The sequence below is a fragment of the Microchirus variegatus genome (genome assembly GCF_963457635.1).
Source record: "Microchirus variegatus genome assembly, chromosome: 12".
Lineage (NCBI taxonomy): Eukaryota > Metazoa > Chordata > Actinopteri > Pleuronectiformes > Soleidae > Microchirus > Microchirus variegatus.
In genome coordinates, this window is record NC_139813.1 from 2,578,502 (window position 1) to 2,599,434 (window position 20,933).

General features: G+C 40.5%; 1 protein-coding gene across 1 annotated transcript; it reads right to left on the minus strand.

The window, feature by feature from the left end:
* Nucleotides 1–67: 67 nt before the first annotated feature.
* On the minus strand, nucleotides 68–19,573 carry rmdn3 (regulator of microtubule dynamics 3; the record flags this gene model as incomplete). Its single annotated transcript, XM_083899079.1, has 12 exons — nucleotides 68–414; nucleotides 1,209–1,286; nucleotides 1,465–1,518; nucleotides 3,957–4,055; nucleotides 4,138–4,215; nucleotides 7,802–7,877; nucleotides 8,011–8,071; nucleotides 8,168–8,270; nucleotides 8,785–9,115; nucleotides 14,117–14,260; nucleotides 17,629–17,818; nucleotides 19,384–19,573. 12 exons carry the CDS (start codon nucleotides 19,571–19,573, stop codon nucleotides 361–363), a joined length of 1,458 nt encoding a protein of 485 aa, XP_083755205.1. The 3' UTR covers nucleotides 68–360.
* Between the last annotated feature and the right edge of the window lie 1,360 nt (nucleotides 19,574–20,933).

The window sequence follows — 20,933 nt, forward strand, 5'->3', positions numbered from 1 at the left end:
TCAGTGTTAGAAGCCAACGTACAATACACTTGGATTCAACACAAATGTCAAATAATTCTGTGTCGATCTCTATGGGTGCTTTCAGTGGTCCAGAACATCTGCAGAACTTCACTGAGGAGAAGTTGTTAAGTGTCATTCATTTGTTTAGCTGAGGAATAAATAAAAAGTTTAAAACATTTATCATTAATACCATATACACTAAAATCAATATACCCACCCAATTAGGCTTGAATAAACTCTAGAAAATAAATAGACATCAATAAACTCTATTTCACAAATACAATGAAGGGCCAGATCATGTGACTGGTGGACGACGAACCAATCAAAGCTTCATCTGCCAGCTCAAGACAAATCAACTGTTCATTTCCCAGCTAAGACTCCAAGTTCAGCCTCCAGTTTAGATGCTTCTTCATCCTTGGAAACAAAGAAAAACAACAGTAAAATACTGTGTTGGTGCAAATGTAATATGACTAGTGCAGCATCCACATCTAAGGCTTCATGTCACAGTGACACAGATAGAGATGAATCATCGTTGAATTAATAGAGATATTTAAATGTCAAACCCAAGAACATGTGATTAGCTCCTCATCACTGCAGTCACGCTCAGTATTTACAGAAAATATAGAAATCCAAGGTTTAGAGAGAGACCGTATGTGTGTGTGTGTGTGTTCTTGTATGTGTGGCTTTGTGAGGACCATGTATAAACCATCGGGGTGAGGACATTTTTTTTGGCTATCAGGTCTTAAAAGGGTGTTTGAGAGTTCATGTAAGGATTATGGTTAGGCGTTTAGTTGTGATGATAGTTAAGGGGCCACGGGAATGCATTATGTCTATGAGTGTCCTCACTACAAATTAGTTTGATTTATCGCCCTAAATCACAAACACCAATTGCTTTGAAGGGCTTTAGAGTCAGTGTACAGCAGTGACATCCTCTGTCCTTAGACCCTCACATTGTATGAGGAAAAACTCCACAAAAACCTTTATACAGGGAAAAATGAGAGAAACCTCAGGAAGAGCCACAGAGGAGGACAGACGGACACATGTACGAGTCCAACAGATTTCCAAACCATACCACACTGTACCATGATAGAAACATGGCTTTAGTGAGGCAGAGCTCCTGCTTGATATTGACCATCACCTTCAGCTGAAGCTATATTATAAATGCATTTCTCAAACATGGACAGTTAGCAACATATTCATGTTCTCACATCATCCACGTTGTTCATCTTCAGAGTGAGCTCCATCCAGTTGGTGGCCTCAGACATGTTTCCCAGCTCTTTGTGACACTGAAACAAACATGATAAGTTTTCTCCTCACAATCACAACATGGTGATAAACATCAAAACACCACGTTACTAAAGAAAACTTCAGAAACTGATGTTTTTTTTGTACAATTTGAAAATGATTCATTGCAAACAAATATTTCTGATTCTTCACAACACTCCACTCTGTTGTTGTGTTTACCTTTGCGATGTAAAGTCTCACCGTCTTGGAGAAGCCTGGACTCAGTTCTTCTGCCTAGAACATCAAAACAAACAGTTATGAGTACAACTGTTAGACTAAATAAAACAACAGAGCATCTGAAGAGGCTTTTACTTTTTAGAATCAAGTTACAGACTTCAGCTTTATAATCATCATTATTTATAAACCTTAACCACTTCTTCCCTGACCCTCTTTTTGGAGTCCCTGCTCGAAAATGACATGCCCAAACTAAATAGAGTAAACCTCTGCAGTTACAAGCTCTATGTGGATTATCTTGTTATCAAAATGAAGATAACACTTGTGAGATTCCACCAGAGGTGTAAGTTTCACTGTAGATGTCACTGTGTCAGAGTAAATGTACATGGAACAGAGCATAACTGAGGGATTTTTTTCTCTCGCCTAAAAAAATATTGCAATTTAAAGCAAATATCACCTTTAAAATATGCAGTAGGAGCTTAAAAACACATGGAGGTCATGTAACAACATGTGGACATGAGCTGTGCAAAGTCTGATGCTGCTGAAATGAAGCATAGTGAAATTACAGAGGTTTTAGTAAAGAGATGTCTGGGCGTTCTCTCTTTTGGCACAGTTTGGCACCATCTGTGTCATTTGAGATTTCTTAGGTACCAAATTATTAAAAAAAAACATTTTATTTTATTTATATGCCACTACTGATCTAAAAAGTTGTTTTGAACTTGTTTTGAAAAAAAAGTATGATAACTCGCTGTAAATCGATGCTTCCTGTGCGGTGCGTAATAACAACCCTGTGACTTTAAACCGGTAGAGCCAGACCCCGGTCTCCAAATGCTGGTGAATCAAACTAATGTCGCTCTGTAATGATCAATCAGACTGGGATTTGTTCCCAAAGCATGCTGGGAAGTGTAGTTCTTCATTAGAAGTGATTTTGTTCCAGTGGAAATAACTTGTTTTGATAAACAGCAAAGGTAAGACGACATTTCTGCTTGTATTTCTTGAAAATCAGTTGTTGTTTTGCTCTTATTTTGGGGCTGGATCCGTGAATCTTGGCCATAGAGTGATAAAAATGGTGCCGTTGGAATCTGTAGGTTCTCCGCTGTCCAATCGACACGTTTTTTTTTGTTTACATAATCACGCTGACGCTCCGGTGCCGCTTTTCAATGTGTGCGCTGTGACGGTTTTTTTCCACTCCTGCTGTTTGATCAATCGGTGTTTTAACTCTGTTTCGTGAACATAAGAATGGTTTATATGAGCTTTTAGCTGAGTTTCTGACCTTTCTGTGGGTATGCAGCATGTCTGTGTTTGTTGAAGTTAGATATGGTTTTATGACGCTTTTGTCGCTGCGTCTGACGCTGCCCCCTGATCCCGGGTACAACCATGAAGAAGAGGTTACATATGCACAAAACTAGATGTTGGTCACTCTCTCTCTCTTCACATTTGGAATGTAAAACAAAGTTGACAGGAAACAATGGTCCTTCACAGAAACTCTGATCCATGCATACACATAAACTGACTGATGGCAGCAGTTTCAGACCACAGTGTAAAATATATTCAATTAAAGTTATACTTACCTTTCTTCCATTTTTACACTTTTCTTTGGTAATCTTAAATTGCTCCTAATAAGCGTATGGCACTCTTAGACATAAGATAAACCCACCAGGTTTTGAAACTCATCATTATTTAATTTTCATATTATTATGATGAAAGTATGACCAATTCAAATATTCGGACCGAATAAAATAATAGTCCGAGCTACCTGTCTGTCACCTGTCGCGCGCCTCGACTCTGTGTCGCTAAATCTGACGACTTTTTGTGGTGTTTGGAGACTCACGTGAAAGCACTTATCACTCTGCATGGACAATTTGCATAGAAAAAGAACAGCTCACAACTGTGACTCGGTTCTCATTGTTCATTTAAAAGGACCATTGAAAAGATTTAACTCGTTTGTGAATGTCACAGCTTTTTTTCCCCCAAAACCACAGTGAACGTAGGCCACAGCCAGGTGGCGCTGCTGCAGAGCACCCCATTGGTCTTCTGCATTCACAGCATCTGCCACATTCTGTCACTGTTATTATTGTGTGAAATTCCATGCCTTTCTAATCACTCCCCATCAAATGAATATTAATCTTTATCATTACAATATTAACACTGATCACATGACGTATTCTCTCACTTTAACAGGATGATGTTATGCACTGAAGCTGTAAGCATTAATAAAGACACAGATACTCCAGGGATTAGATTTTGATGTAATAATGTTATTAAAGATACTTCACCAATTTGAATGTGGCTTTGTATTGATTTTTTTTACAAGTCAGGGGAAAACTGAGGGAGGGAAGCACATTTTCTAATAAATACTAGCAACATAGAGCTACATTCAAATCAGTGAAGTATCCCTTTAATATAACAGCATGGGGGTGGGTCTTTTCATATTGACAACAATAACTGGTGTCAGTGGATAATGACTGTGCCTCTCTAACACTACTGTGCTTATGTACCTTGAGGAAGTTCTCAAGTGCATCATGCAGTGAAGAGGAGGGGGGGCTCTGGTAGAGGGCAGCAGCCGTCTTTCTCTCCAACCAGTCCAGAGAGGCGACCTACACACACACACAGGCAAACATAGATGTTAGGATGATGGAGTCGCACAGTCCTGAGTGAGAGCACAGCACAACATCTCACCTCATAACACCATTTACCAAGCAGGAAGAAACACATGGGCTCATCATCTCTGAGGGCAATGGCACGGTCCAGATGCTCCTGGTGGAGACGTCACACACAGCACCAGAGGTCAAAGATAAGAATACACTGGGATCAAAATGCATTCATTCATTCATTCACTTCAAATGTTCGCAAACATACACAATTGATCATACAATACAATACAATCAACATTACTACATGACCAATAGCAATTTCAAATGAAAAGACAGCATCAGTTGTGCTAATAAGACTCTGATCACCATGACTTTCACTGCATCAGAGAGATTGTTATCAAGTCATTTGCATATTAAGTTTTAGGAACATGAATGCACTCTTTTCACGTTGAATGTCAAATACAGTATAAAGGTGAGCAGGACTGTACATGTACTCAGAGTTTCCATGAGGCTCAGAGTCACTGAGTTTCTGAAGGAACACTGAAGCTTATGCTGTCACATACATCTGCATTCAACTCTGATTGTATACAATTTTAATAATGCACATTTATTATTAAGGGGAAAAACTGTAGTTAGTTTGGCCTTTGTATTCCTTTTGGAACATTGACGAATGGTTTCCACCCTCGTCTGTCTTGTTTCATCCTCTCCAGCTGTTTCCATGTCAGTCCCTTCTTTTTCACATTGAGTTCTGTGCTCCTTCTCCAGGTGTTTATGGGTTCTCTCTGCTCTGTTTGCCTTGTGGGTTCAATGTTCTTGCCTGTTTGGTTATTGCCATTTTGCTGTATCTTAGTGTATGACCTATCCAGCTCCACTTTCTCCTTAAAAGCTGCATCTCTATTGGCTCTTGATTGGTGCGTTCCCACAGGTTGGTGTTACTGATGCGGTTTGGCCAGAAGATCCTGAGGATGCGTCTTAGGCTGTGGATGATGAAAGTCTGTAGTTTACTGGTGATGTTATTGGTGGTCGTCAGGTTTCTGATCCATAAAGTTGAAAAATTTGGAGTGAGATGTTTTTGGTTTTCCAGATCTTATTTATTATTAATATTATTATTATTATTATTATTATTATTATTATTAATAATAATAATAATAATAATAATAATAATAATAATAATATGAATGTTGTTCTTGCTTTCCCTCTTCTTGACTTCACATCTTCTGTCCCACCGTCCACAGCTATCACACTTCCCAGGTAAATGTAAATTTGACGACCTCTTCCAGTGTCTGCTCCCCGATGTCTATAGGACTCATGCTTTTGTTGTTTATCTGCATTATTTTGGTGTTTGCTCCAGTCCTGCTGCTGTTGGGATTTCTCACACATCTGCTGGTGGCTATGTGAGAGTAATGCAATATCGTCAGCAAAGTCGAGGTCCTCTAGCTGTTCTGTCAGACTCCATTGGATGCCAGTCTTTTTGTTGTGGGTAGTTTGCTTCATGGTGAGTGTTTCATGTGCCTGTCCCTGGTGGAGCACTTAGCATTGCATGTCTTGGTATGTGTTCTTGATGATATTTATGTATTTGGGGGGGATTCCGTAGTGTGCCATTAAATTCCATAGCAGCTTTCGGTCTACACTACTATGCTTTTTCAAAATCAATGAAATTGATGTAAACAGGTGTGTTCCATTCTATGGATTTCTGAATTATGATTCTGGTAGCAATTTGGTCACTGCATGATCTCTGGTTTCTAAAACCAGCTTGGTTTTCTCTCAGCTCACCATCAACCCCTTTTGCCGTCTCTCTAATATAATAATATAATAATCCCCGATGTCTCCTTTCTTAGGAATGATTACAATAAGCCCACCCTTCCAGTCTGATGGTATATCTTCCTCTTCCTCTTCCTCCCATACTTCCTTGATCAGCTGATATAGCACGGTTGGTTATGGTGGTTGAGGTTTCAACATCAGCCAGTAGGGCCTCTGCTGGGATGTTGTCATCTGGCCCTGCTGCTCTGCCACATCGTAGAGCCTTTTCCTCACCTCGGACCTTGTTGGGGGTCACAATTGATGTTAAGCATGTGTGCTGTTGGTGGAATCTCTATCTCTTGGACGGGGGGTGGTCGATTGAGCAGCTCCCTAAAATGCTCTGTCCATCTTTGGTGTTGTTCTTCCTTGATGGTAAGGAGTTGTTCCTGTTTATCACGGTGTGTTCGTCTGCCTGAACTTTCCGGCCAGTTTCATGGCGGTCATATAGAGATCCTTGAGGTTGTTCTTTCCAGCTCCTTCCTGTGCTTCCTGTGTCAAGGCCTCGATGTAATTCTGTTTGTCACAGTTAATGCTTTTCTTCACCTCCTCGTTTGCTAGCTTGTAGTCTTTGTGGGCTGCCGCCTTTCTTGCCTTTCTGTTTTTCATTTGGTTAGTGTGTCTTTTTTTGCCCTCCTCTCTTCTATTATTTTAAGTGTTTCTGTTGACAACCAGGGTTTGTGTTTCATTATCTTTTTCCCCAACACGTCTAGCCATGATTCCTTCCATATGTTTTTCAGGCTGTTCCAGTACTCTTCCACTTGTCGATGAAGTTCTTGCAGGGCTTGAAACTTGTTTTGTAGGGTGGTTTGTTACAGTTCAGTTGTTCCAATGTCCTGGAAGAGCTGTATGTTGAATTTTGTTCTGCTGTCAGAGGGGTTGTTGCAGCGCTTTAGCTTAAGTTGGAGTTTTGCAGCCATGGTGGTCTGACCCGGTGTCGCCCCCCCCCCCCCCCCCCCCCCCCTTCGCTCGTAAATCCAGGAGAGAGTGCCTGAACTTCCTGTTCATACATATGTGGTAGATTTGGTTTTCGGTAGTGTGGTCAGGTCAGTGACGTGCGGTGAGCTCTAGGGTAGAGTAGGCAGGCAGTCACAGACCAAGACGTACACACACTAAATTAGTGTTTCATACGTTGCAGACAGTGCACCATGCAATCTGAGAATATCAAGATTGTAGTATTATTGTAGTATCTATAACAGAAACTTAAACTGTGTGTGTGTGTGCAGTCCCATGCACGCCGATGAGACAGAAAGACAGAGGAGGTCTGTGCCTTTGCTCTGTAATGTAACGCAATGGCGATGACTATGAAAATCACCAAATGCGGACACATTCAAACCTGTAGTAAAGTTATCTGAAATTAAAAAATACAAAATAAAAAAAAATAATCAAAACTTACATGAACTCAACCTCAAATTTTCCCTGACAGCCTAGGGTAGGCACTGCCTACCCTGCCTACCCTGACTGCATGTCACTGGGTCAGGTGATATCCAGGAAATCTCATCTATGTGGTAGAGCAAGTGTTTCAATTGGAAGGTTGTTGGTTTGATTCTCGGCTCCACTAGTCTACATGCCAATGTGTTCCTGAGCAAGACACACAGCTGTGCTGGCAGCGTGTGAATGTGTACGAAAGGTGTGAGAGCAAATGTGCTGCAGTAAATACTAGCACAGAGCAGAAGGGGAAATGTTGTTTTCATTTATGGTGCAGTACATCTGTCAGTAGGACAGCGTGGCGACAGCATGATCATAGTCTCAGGTAGCCCTGTCTCACCCTGTCTCACCCCGTCTCACCCCGTCTCAGCCCAGAACTTTGTTAATTTTTTTATACATGGACAAAGCAGTAAATGTTGGTGCATTTTCTTCATGATTTTTGACTTGATGAAATCAGCAGTGAAGGTCTCTCCTCTTTTGCTCTCTTTAATGGGATGGTCATCATTAGGGAGAGTGGCTGTTACCTTCAGTATGTGGCAGGTCTTCAGTTTGCCATGTATGCTTTCATGGTGGTAGTTCAGTCCTGTCACAACAGCAAACCTGGGGACAAAAACAGAATAACTGCAACATCACAAAAGGGTTAAAAGTAAAAGGACGGATTTCTTCCGAACAGCTCAAACCCACAACACAAGGCCAAAGTTAAGTGAGTCTTCATTGTTCATTATTATCGTACCATTTGTGACACTCTGCGTTCAGGCCATTCTTCATCAGGGCCAGCTCCGCCTCCTCACGACCTGCAACACCAACCATCACAGTTCATCCTAAACTCTAGTTTTCTCCTGACTACAATTACAGTGTTTTAGCAGATTCACTTCAGAATGTGGCGTTACCTTGTTGTGCATACGTCTTCTTCTGTTGTTTGTCTTTAGTGGACTTGTACACATCAGTGTAGGCCCGAGCCAGTCGCCATAGAAACTCCCTACTGTCTCCATACTGTGGCACAGAATCAACACTTTTCTTGAAGATAAAATGTAACACAATGCCTTTAAAATAAAAACACATCAGCAAGCAACATAGCGAACTTAATTTGCTCACTGGGTTAAAAAAAACAAACTCTAATGTCATGCTCGGCTGTGATGCGTTCACTGACGCTCGTAAAATGTGCTCGCTCACTCTTCTCTCACAGCATTCGTGCACACATACACATTACCCTATCTCTGATAGTGGTAGGGACAATCTGGCTTTCTCAAAATATTGGTAGGGACATTTTCATTTTTTAACAGAAACTGTTTAGATTTGTAACTACTAAAAAGTATTTTTTTCCTCTTCTGTCAGTGGTTCAACATCCAGGATTAACTCCCTAATAAAAAGGGAAGGACCCGTTTGCAAGTCTTTGACCAATCACATACCTCTGACCTCACCTCATCTCTACCCTACTCTTCTCTTTTCTTTAAGGTTTAGACTAAATGTCAGGATATTGTGTATAGTTTTATGTGTCCAGGCTCACCTCTGCTCTGTTGTCCAGCAGCAGTCGACAGCCCTCAGCCTTTAAAGTGGCATCTCCTGTGTGGAGGATATCACTCTGAGCCAGGAGGAGAGCCAGCTCCACACTGGGAACTTCAGTCCTCAGCTGCAGCCTCCCCTCATCATCAATAACGTCCTCCTCCAGCTCGCCGTCTTCCTCCTCCTCTTCTTCCTGAGAGTCTTCCTGGCGGAGGGTAAGGACTGTGGCACAGCTCCCTTCTTCTTCCTCAGACTCCTGCTCAGGCTCTCTGTTTCCCTCCTCTCCATCTGTGTCACGGTCTGTGTAGTCTGACTCAGCATATGCTGTGGAGTACCTGGGACATGTACAGAGGATTACATGTTATTTATTATACATTTCGGAAAATATGTATTAAAAAACTTGAATAATCTACAGATTGATTAATCGGTTCGAAGCTTTTTTTTTTCATTTGCTCCATAAAACAAAGAAATTATTAAAAACTGATCATTTTGGTTTGTGGACAAAACATTTGAGGCATTTGAGAACATCATCATTTCCTGGTTTGACGAACACTGATCAACATGATTAAACATTTTCTGCCATTTCATCGACCAAACAATTACTTGATAAATCGTGAAAATAATGGACACATGAATCGATTATGAAAATAATTGTTAGTTGCAGCTCTCGCAACATACATGCAAGAGCAAATAACAAAACAATTCAAAGACTAAGGGCCTGATTTACTAAGATTCCAAATAGAGAGCGCTAAATTGTTTGCGCGAGCAGAAAGACTGCGCCTGTTACTGGATTACGTTTTGCGGGTGAACTACTAAAATTGCGGCCGCAATTGACTACAGGCGCAGAAGTGGTTAAGACCGCCCTATTTAAATGAGGATTTTGCGCGAGTCAAGAGTTGTCCACATGGAGAAAGAGCAGACTCAACGGAAGCACAGAATTAAATTTGAAGCCACTGAACAGAAAGTGACGTTCTGCGATGAGCAGATAACTGGGATCCAGGCATATATGACGTCCTTGTTCCCCGGGTTCATAGGACCTTTTTATATTATTATTATTTTAATCCTGCATAGATGTTGCCATAAAAAAAAAGAAAAGAAGGTGCTGCACTCTCCTCCTGACTCACCTGCAGCTCACTGACAGCTGCCAGGGGGCGCTCTGCTGTTTCTCTGAAGATTACACATAGGTCTAATTTCAATGGATGAGTGACTTTTTTGTCAATAAGTAAATAAATAAATAAAGCGGGGTGAGTTTCCATTACGCGTGCCAACAGCCTTTGATCTGACGTCAGAGGCGACGGGACAATCGATATAGATGATATATCTATAGCTGATTCAGATAGTTACATTAAATAGTGATTGTTGTGATTATTTATTGCATTTAAATGTGCCTGGAACTGGAAGAGTTAGGGTTAGGGTAACCTGCCTGTGAGGTTTTGGTGACGTTTGTTCACTGCACCGCCTGCGCTTCGCCGTGCACCGAGAGTAGACCAGGTTAGATGGACCCGTTAAGGTAAAGCTGGGTTCCCCGTTCCTCCGGTTTTAACCAGGGAACATAGGTACGACCCCTCCTTGAACCACCAACTGCAGACCAAGGTAAGCCCATACCAGTACAAACATACATTTCTCCTATGGATATCTATATTTAATTTATTCAGATATACCAAATAAGAAATGAATGTGCGTCATATGTTAACACGTAGTTGAACATGCTCTGGAAAAGAGTAATTTCCTGATTTACAAATATAATATAACTATAAATAACCGCAGCCATGTGTGCGCACCGCTGTGCCAGTTAAGATCTGCCTTTCAAACGTGCTAAATATAGATGCAGAAATAAACACCGCAATCAGTTTCAGGTTTGATAAATCACTTTGCGCGTGCTAAAATAACATATTTACATTTTCTCCTCCCATCACACGATATTTTGCGTGTGATGCACGCCCCATATTGCATATGCATTGAGGCAAGAACGCTAAATGGGTTGCGAGTGCTATTTTCCCCGTCTTAGGGACGCACTCCTTGTTGCGCCCTGTTAGTAGATCAGCATCAACGCAAATCTGCGTGTGCAATCCAGTTTGCACACGTTTTTGCACACGCAAAGCTTTAGTAAATCAGGCCCTAAGTCTCAGCGGGTAGCGTGTCCCCATGTTTTCTCCCTATTATAATCACATGCAGCTAACCTGTGTGGCAGAGAGGTTTGTAGTGAGAGGTCATGTGATCATGTAGGCCCAGCAGTGGTCATGTGACCCTGAATCCTGTTCAAGGAATGTATTTATATGGTGCTTTTCTAGTCTTGATGACCACTCAAAGCTGCTTTACCCACAGTTTTGCCATTCATCCATTCACACCAATTCACTCACACTTTCTGTGTGCAGCGCATTTTCTATCACTCATCTTTCATACCCATGCACAGGAGCAATGTGGGTTTAAGTGTCTTGCCCAAGGACACATCAGCATGTAAACTAGTGGAGTCGGGAATCAAACCCACAACCTTCAAGTTGCAAAGTCATTTAAATTTATGAGTAAAAATAGACGTGTGCAAGTAGTTAAGCATTGTATTTAGTCACATATGTGACTAACAATAATGACCAGTGAGGCAGTTACTTGCTCAACGTGGGTGTCTCCACAGCAACCTGACTGAACTGCTGTGCAGGTGTGCTCCTATGCACACACACATGTACAAGAACGATAAGAAAGCAACACAAAGTGGAAGTAATCCAAGTATTCAGAGTACTTTACCATATACATTTTAGGACATGTGTTCAGTATGCTGTCGTGATTAGAAATGCTGCTGGTAGAATGATATCCTAAGGTTTGAGCAGTATAGCAGTGTTAAGATCTCATGTCCCCCACCGAGCAGCAGTGACACTCACACACAAACAGGGGGTGATTCATTCTACATACAGTTTTTATCTGCAGTGGAATAACTGTTAGTAAGTTATGTACTTGGGTAGTGTGTAGTACACATGACACTGCTTAACTGCTTGTAATTGCCTCAGACTAACTAGCTAATGAAGCTTATTAACAAGCCCATCAACCTTGGACCTCAGCCTATTCCCACACAAACCCACATGGCTGTGGCTTTTCTTTTCAATGACAGAGGGGTTAGATGTTCCTCACATCACAAACAAACAGAAAAAAGTTGAACTGAATTCATTACGCTGTATTCCATTACTTTATATATATATATATATATATATATATATAAAATTCTCTTTTAATTTATTTTTTTTATATATAAACAGACAAAAAAAGAAAAACAAACAAACAAAACAGTACTATAAAATGAAAACACTAACAGGAGGAACAAAGACAACAGAGACAGGGCTAAACATACAGTCCATATACCCATACATTTACTCATGTACATATATAAATAGGTATAGACTGAGAGAAGATCTCCATATTTTCATATAAATAGTCTGTAGCATAGTCTTTCATGAGAGTTCCTAAGTCCGAGCTGTGCCATTTTACTTGGAGTCCAGTAGATCCTGTTAATAATTGTATACTCATCAGTCGGGTCTGCACTTCCCTTGATACTTTGAACCATGAGCCAATAATTTCCCCCCATACTTCACCAGATATTTCTTCCCCTAAACTCTCTCCCAGCATCTCTTGAGGCCTTCAAAACTGTGTGGCTGGGAACCCCTCAAAAAGCTGTAAAAACATGAGGTTTTCCTTTGCTGTGTCTATGCTGTACCAGTGTGTCCTGTATTTCAGTTCTGAATATGAGTGGTACCCGTCTAAGATGTGCCTGAATACAGCTTCACAACTGCAACTTCACCACATCGTTCTCGATTGTTATAAGGGGGCACATCACTGGTTTGAGTAATAAAGGCCAGAACAGGTTGAGGATATATAAGGTCTTCCTCTATCGATACCCAAACTGGAGCTTGCTCAGCTGTCATATATAGTTTTGACAGTTGTTTAAGACAAAAAGCATAATGATACCAGGCAATATTTGGGAGGCCGAGGCCTCCATTCTCTATAGCATCATAGAGTTTTGTCCGATTTATATACACTCAACAAAAATATAAACGCATGAAGAAAAACTTGTAGTTATTGTTATGTGACAAAACAGAGTAAGTGTACTGTTATTTTTTAAAACAAAGGTCCTGCAGTAATGGCAGGAAGAACACAATGGGGGTTGATGATCCAAGTTCACAAACTTCAATAACGTGTGTGTCCACCATTAGCCTCACGCAGAGCGCTACACCGGCGACACATGGACATGGCTTATATCATTTAGTTTAAGAACTATGACTCTTTAAAAGATAAGTTTTCCCAGAAGAGACTACCCCAATTTGGTCCAGTTTTGTAGTGTAGACTCTATTTTCTGAATTAGAGGGATGAAATTGATTGTCAAAATATTATCTAGCAATGGAGTGAGTTTTATACCCAAATATGTTAGACCTGATGGCTCCCATTTAAATTGCCATCCTTGTTCAATATTGGGTGGGCAATGTCTTGACAAAGGCATTGCTTCAGACTTTGACCAGTTTATTCTATACCCCGACACACCTGAGAAAGAGTCAATCAGGGTAAGGATGTGAGGTATAGTAACAAAATATCATCTGCGTACAGAAACACTTTATGCTTATTGCCACCAGCCTTGATGCCAGCAATATTATGATTTTGCCTAATAGCAATTGCTAGTGGTTCAAGCACTACGGCAAATATTAACCTTGTCCCTCTATGAAGCTGAAAAGGGGAAGACTTCCTGCCATTTGTTACCACAGATGCTTTCGGGTTGTGATATAATAATTTAACCAAATTAATAAAAGAAGAACCAAGGCCAAATCTTTCAAGCGACTGAAAAAGGTACTCCCACTCCACCCTATCGAATGCTTTCTCAGCATCCAATGAGACTGCTACAGTTATCTCTGCTTCATTTCCAGCCTGCCATATAAGGTGAAGCAGCCTGAGGAGGTGATGGTTGTTTTCCATTACTATAGTACCTCCTCAACTGTGTCACTGACACACAAACTAGTGACAAGCAAAGCAGTTCTTTTCAGTGTACTGAATCATTATAATTCATTAAGAAGTAGTTCAGTACTCCCTGCATGAGTGGACACAGTCACTGAAATACTGCTGGGTTGTGATTTGGCTCACGACTGCCGGCTTTCAGCAGTGCCGTTGCTAAATACAGCCTCCTTTGTTAAATACTTTAGAAACTTCCTTGCTAAACGAGAGTAGAGTCTAGCCGAGCCATGCTAGAACTGTATAATGGAAAAGTGCCAGTAGAGGTTACAAAATATAATACACACACAAATAACACTGACCATATCCACAGTGTGACACTGTCTGGACCCCCCACCCCCAAACCCATGACGTACCCTCCTTCACTGGTCTCTTCACAGGTGCTGGTCATACCCTGGCTGGCAGTGAAGTAAATGGAGCTGGAGCTGTTTGAATCTGTGCGCTCTCTGTGGATGACATGACGACGACGACGGACACGCTGACTGTCCTCCACTCCCCTTCTAAAAGTGGCAGAGGGAAGGATGTACATCAGTCCAATGATCTCAGCATAATTCATGTGGGTCTCTAGGATTGTTTTAAATCATTACTGCAACATTCTATTCTGTGAAGATGCAACATGTAACTGATGGAGCCGTCAAGAACCAATAAGCCTATATAATCTATTCATCCATTCTGTGGCTGTCAGTCATAGCCAAATCTAACTGCCAGACGCTTTGTAAATGTCTGAGGGTAAATTGTGTTTTCATTCTTCCAAAGTCCCATTGTCTGGTTGTCTGACTATGTTGAGCGTAGGTGTGACCAGCGGTTGCATGGGCGTTTTTGGCTGTCCATCATTTTCACTGATAGGGTTGTAAAAAATCTGTCATAGTCTATTTTTAGTTGTAGTATTTAAAAAGTAAATAGCAAAAAAAAGAAAATCCTGTCAACAATAACATATACAGGGCTTAAAGTTTTTGGGCACAGAACTTTATTCAGTGCTTCCATTTTTGACTATGAAAACAATGAAAAGACCGATGCACACAGAATTAGACAATCACAATTAAAAGTATAGGGATGCACCGATTGCCATTTTTGAGGCCGATTCCGATTTCCGATTTTTCAAGAAGTTTGACTGCCGATACCGATTTTAGCCGATTCCAATTTCAATTTTTTAAACCACTTTTCAGCATACAGAAAGATATAAATTTTTGCATCTTTTCTCTTTAATAGAACATTTTAAAATAGAAATGCAATCAGTTAACATCACTTAAAAGTGCAGTGTTATGGAACCATGTTGTTCACATCCAATATCCAAATAAAAATACAAAAACGAATCACTATAAAATAGACACATGATACATGATACATTTGAACATGCTACCATGGAACATAATAACTTAAAGTGTGACTTTTTGACCAGATTACCACTATAAAATAGAACTAAATAATGCTGTGGAATATTCACACACATCTTAAAAGTGCAGTGTTATGGAACCATGTTGTTCACATCCAATATACAACTAAAAATACAAAAACGAATCACTACCTGTATGTGTAGTTTATTTAAGCTTAAACATATTTCACAATATAGTACCTACACACAAATAAGTAAATGACCTCTCTCTCTCTCTCTCTCTCTGTCTCTGTCTCTCGCTCGCTCTCTCTCCCGCCCCGTGCCAACAATGCCTCGCGCTCTCTGCGCACACAGGTTTAAATGACAAACAAACAAATGCTGATCAAAAGTTTTGTGCAAGTGATTTAAGGTCCTGACTCTTGTCTTAAATATGACAGGCTTCATTCAGTGATTGAAACAAATATATAAACATGAATGAAACGTTTACATGCAGAGCGCGTAGCACCGAGGCTGCGCGGATGTTGTGTAATAAAATACACCGGTATGGCCGTATATATTAAAAATTCATATCATAACGGAAAAAAACAGTATTCGGTGTGAACTGGTATACCACCCAGCCCTACACTCTACTACATGTGCGTGTAGTCGAGTGCACGCGTGTTGCTGATGCTGAGCGATGCGGGTGCATTTGATCGGCTTATTGAAATCGGAATATTCTGACTGAACTCACGTGAAAATCGGCCGATTCCGATCACTGGTCGATTAATCGCTGCATCCCTAGTATAGAGTTTAACACTCCTTTTGCACTAGCGGAAAATCTGCACATCTCCGTGATGCGTAATGGTCACAAACACACTCCAAGGCCTCCAGTCCGTCGCTTTTCAATAAGCTGTCAGCACCTGGATATTGAGAGGCATTTAGCAGGGTGTCGAGGTCAGAGATGATGCCCAGATGGGAAACTTTTTTTGATGGATGTGATTACCTCCTTGTTCTACTATGCTTGTGTGTCTACGTGCGTAACTGTGATATGGCAGAACTTGCCGATGTCGGTAGTTTTCCCCGACAGATACGACACCTGCAGGATCAGAATTATACAGGATCATAGCTACTGGCTCCACTGTTTAATAGAGGTTATTGATCAGAATCAGAATCAGAATACTTTTATTATCCCGATTCTGATGGTGTTGTGTGTGAATTATTTTAAGTTACGGCAGATCGACCTCTGTAATCAATCTATCAAAATGATGGACAGCCTTCAGATTTTTCCGTCATGGTAGAAAAATATCCATCAATGACGAAGAATTCTTGGTTAACACGAGCCCTGGATGCGACTGAGAGTGAATGGTTGTTTGTCTCTGTGTTTGATCTGTGATGGACTGGTGACCTATCTCGGGTGTGACCCTGCCTTCACATTATGCCAGGTGCAATTGGGGTATGCAACCTATAAATCACAAAAATCTGGATTACAAAGTGACTTTGACATCAATTCCCATGATCCCACACTGCCCCCAATAGTCATTAAACTAGGTCTTTTGTTATTATTTTTATAAAAAGTGAGACACCCTAAGTGGCAGAAATGACATGTGTGTGTGTTTACAGAACAGAGATCAAAAAAGGAAGTACTCAAAACCTCTGAATCTAATTTAGTGCCAACCATACATGTCATTTATTCTGAATCAACAAAGAGCAGAGAAACAAGATAAAGGGTGAATTCCAATTCCTTGCTTTAACCCTCAATCTCAAAAATGCTCTCCCTCTAGTACAAGTGTTGTCCTGATTCTCAGAAAAATGAAGTTGAGGGCCAAGTTTAAGGGCTGTATTGCTCTCAATATTCAGATTTCCCGAGACCACCCTTGGGAGCAAGGGCTACCCAGAATGCGTGTTTTCACATAACAAAGATGGCGTCAAAGGCAGCAAAACGAGTACGCTCAAATGAAGTATTTTCTTTGTTAATAGAGATATAAAAATGATGAAAACCATTGTATTATCTTAGTTTAGGCCCATATTATGGATTACTGACGTCATTGTTGTGTAACATTTTTTTTTATTTTACGATCTTTTGTCAATAGTCGGCCGGTGCGGACAAGCGATCGTTTGCTATGGTTTACTTTTCAATAAATCATGGTGTGTGGTAACTGTCAGCTGAATATTTGTATGAGTATCATCTTATAACTAACTGACAACTTAATAACTTGACTAACAAATGGATCGTTATAAATAATCCTGACGTAAATGTGTTCTTCTTCTTCTTCTTTTTTGGAGTTGACAGACTGGACGCAGCTTTTCCGTTATTCTGCCCCCTACAGTCTGAAGACGTATCTGCATTTAAGTGACAAAATAACCCTTGGTTTTGAGGGCCAGTTAAGATTAAGGGTTGAGCTTGAGGGTTAAGATAGGAATTGGAATTGGCCCAAAGTATTGGTTTAAAGGAAAATATTGTGAGTGTGTGATGAATTCATTCAAAATGGCTCAGTCAATAATTACTATTTACTGTTATATCTTGAAGAAACTCAAGATACAGCTCATGTCACTCACTTGACATCCTGGATAATTTGTAGGGCGATGTCCTGCAGGCCTCCTCTCAACTCAGCCACCTCTGAGCGCAGTGAGGCCACACAGCTCAGCACCTGGTCCAGCTGGTTCCTGAGCTCCAGCTGCTGCTCTGGTGATAAGCCCTGGACCGCAGCCTCCACCGCTGCCACAGCCTGCTGCTGGGCCTCTGCTTCTGGAGGACCACACAGAGAACATGCAAGTTATGTGACATTCAGATCCCTTTTATCATTGTATACAGTACAGGCAGCCATGCCCCTAAACCAGGGGTCTCAAACTGGCAGCCCCCCCAATCGATTACATGCGGCCCCCACTTAATATCATGTTATAATGAAAACATGGCCCACGACCTCACCGTCTATTAAACAGTGTGTAGCTGAGGCACAGCTGCCAGCGAGGTGATAGAATATAATATATATGTTTGCTAGCAATGTTTTATATGACAGTAATAATAAGACATTTGGTCATTATTATCCCATTATTAAATGTATCGTGTACAACATTCAGTTACATATATAAATACGCTTGTTAGGGCCCGAGCCACAAATGGAAGTTGCCGAAACGGCTCCTGGCACAAATTTTAATTACAGTTGTCCACACTATTATTTATGTAACTTAAAATAAATGTCAGTTTTTGATATGAATACATTAATTTTGCATTATAAATAGTATTATTAAGTATACGTGTGATATCATGATGCAATATTGTAAGTTGTTTTTTTCCCACTTTTTCTTCTCTAAGCCGGCCCCCTCTTGACCACGATATGCTTTGGCCCCCAGATCATTTGAGTTTGAGAGCCCTGCACTAACCCTTCTTTCTTTCACCTTTTTAAGATAAGCAGCATCATACATACATCTTGTCCTGTGGCACACAGCAGACCTACTAATGTAGCTCAGACCCTTCACTTTTTCTACAACTGTTATGATTTGGCCCTGAGGCAAGGCTTGGAATAGCAATGTCAATTTGTTTTTTTCTTATTATTTATTAAAATGTTGCCAACACAGGGTGTGTTTGTCACAATAGTAGAATTTCAAACCTCACTGCAATGCCCAAGAAAACACTCAACATTCTGCACCATTTTGATACCATGAGGCTATAACAAAAAACAATACATTTTAATAAAGATTAGAACATAACAGTAACATAAAGGGACAACACAATGTAAATGCAGTGGCAGCATAGAGTAACTGTTACTCTTTCATTTCATTTCTATATACAACAAACTATTACTTTCATAATAGATTCATCTCTTGATTATTTTCTCAGTTAATTTGTTGGTCAATAAAATGTTGATCAATGTTTCTCAAACCTGGAAATGATGATGTTCTCAAAGATTCAGTTTTAATGATGTCTTTGTTATATGGAGCAAAGAAACCAGAAGATATTCATATTTAAGAGTCACATTTAAAACACTCCAACTAATGACTAATTATTTACTAATCAATTCATTGAATCTCTGTGCTTCTGTTGAACACCATATGTTGTTGCTGATCAAAGGTGAGGTCAGCAGTGTTTTCTTATTCCTGGTCAACTTTTCTCTGTTTCGATCTCACATTTAAATGAAAAGTAAAACATTCAAGCACATTGAATTGATTATACTGATCTATTATTATCGGTGTTCGCTGTTGGAACCAATAATGAGTATGTATTAAATATCCATTTCTATTATGTGTATATGGATATCAATGTTTGACTGCGAGGGACACTGAAAGGGGGAGAGACAGACACAGCAAACCCACCTTGATCATCCAGCGTCTGCTGCAGCAGCGCAGCTCCGTCTACCTGCTCCATCAGCCGGTGAGATGCTCGGACCTCCAGCTCCACTCTGTGGAATCTTTTCCTGTATATGATGAGGGCAATCAGGCCCAAACCAGCTGTGGCTGCAACAGCAATACCAATGAAGCCGCTTCTGCCGAGCGGCGTGTTCATGTCTCCGCCCCGAGCACAGCACACACAGGCCGCTGGTTCCTGAGGTGAATATGTCACTGATCTACAGACGCCACACTAATGGCTCCACCATTACACCTCGTACAGCTCAGTCTGCCATGGACAGCACAGCACCCTCACCACTAGCACGTTAGCTCGCTCGCGTCAGGTGAACTAACGAGGCTAATGAATAATGTTGTTATGTAATTCGACACGTTTTCTCGCTCGGAGTGTGTTTTTTCAATGACATTTCTGTATAAACGTTGTTCGGCTATGATGCTATACTAACGGAACTTCCTCACCCCAGGAACACAGTCATCGCGGCGATAACATCCGGTTTCAATGTACAAAATAAACTCATTTCCGGTAGCGAAATAAATGTCAAACTAAACATACGCAACACACTTGACAGAAAGGAAGGATTACACCAAGAGGAAAAATAATTCAAACTGGAGGGTGTGTAATATAATAAGTATTTATTGTTTCGAGTCTGCTTTTGTGTTTGTGTTGTGAGTTAATGTATTTGTGTTTTCTGCTTTTGTATTTCCCTTTTTGATTTGCATTTCCGTTTTCTGTTCTGCATTTGGGTTTTTTTGTGATTTGCGTTTGTGTTTTGAACCTCAGGGCTGCCGTAATTATCTCATAGTTATGATATGCTAGTTATAATGTAAGATACTAAGGTAGTAGTATATAGCTGATGTTCTGGAAAAAACAGTTTTGTCATCTGTCAAGTGGAATATATGAACTCCGCTCTATGCAAGGGCATAGGTTGGGAGAAAGCCAGATGGCTCCTGAATGTTTACATGTGCACGAATACTGTGAGAGGAGAGTTTGAGAGTGATGAGCGGTGGAGTTGCTCAGTGGTCAAGAACTGGTGAGAAATCATGGTCACAAGTTCAACTTCACCCCTGGCAGACTGTACCTGTAAGTCGCATTGAATAAAAGTGTCTACTAAATGACATGTAATGTAATGAGTGGATTCACAGCTGAACAGCTGAAATAAGTGTCCCCACCAGTTTGTAACCAAACCTAAGCCCTTGACTCCAGGACATGATGTTATCACTGTAGCTCTGAACCTTCCATGCAATACCAGGGTGTCTGTGCATTCTTAAAAAGTCTTAAACTCATGTATCTAAATTGAAGGCCTTAAAATGTCTTAAATTCATTAAAATGGTATATGCTGGTCTTAAATTTTTCAGGAAAAGATTATTTAATGTTTTTTTATTTTCTTTTTCTACTACTTCGAGAAGTAGATGTAGAGACTAAATGTACTATATGTTTTGTATTTTTGCATATCTTTTTTGTATAGTTGGTCAGGGTTGTAATACAGCGGGATCCCCCAACTATTGCCTATATTTATAGT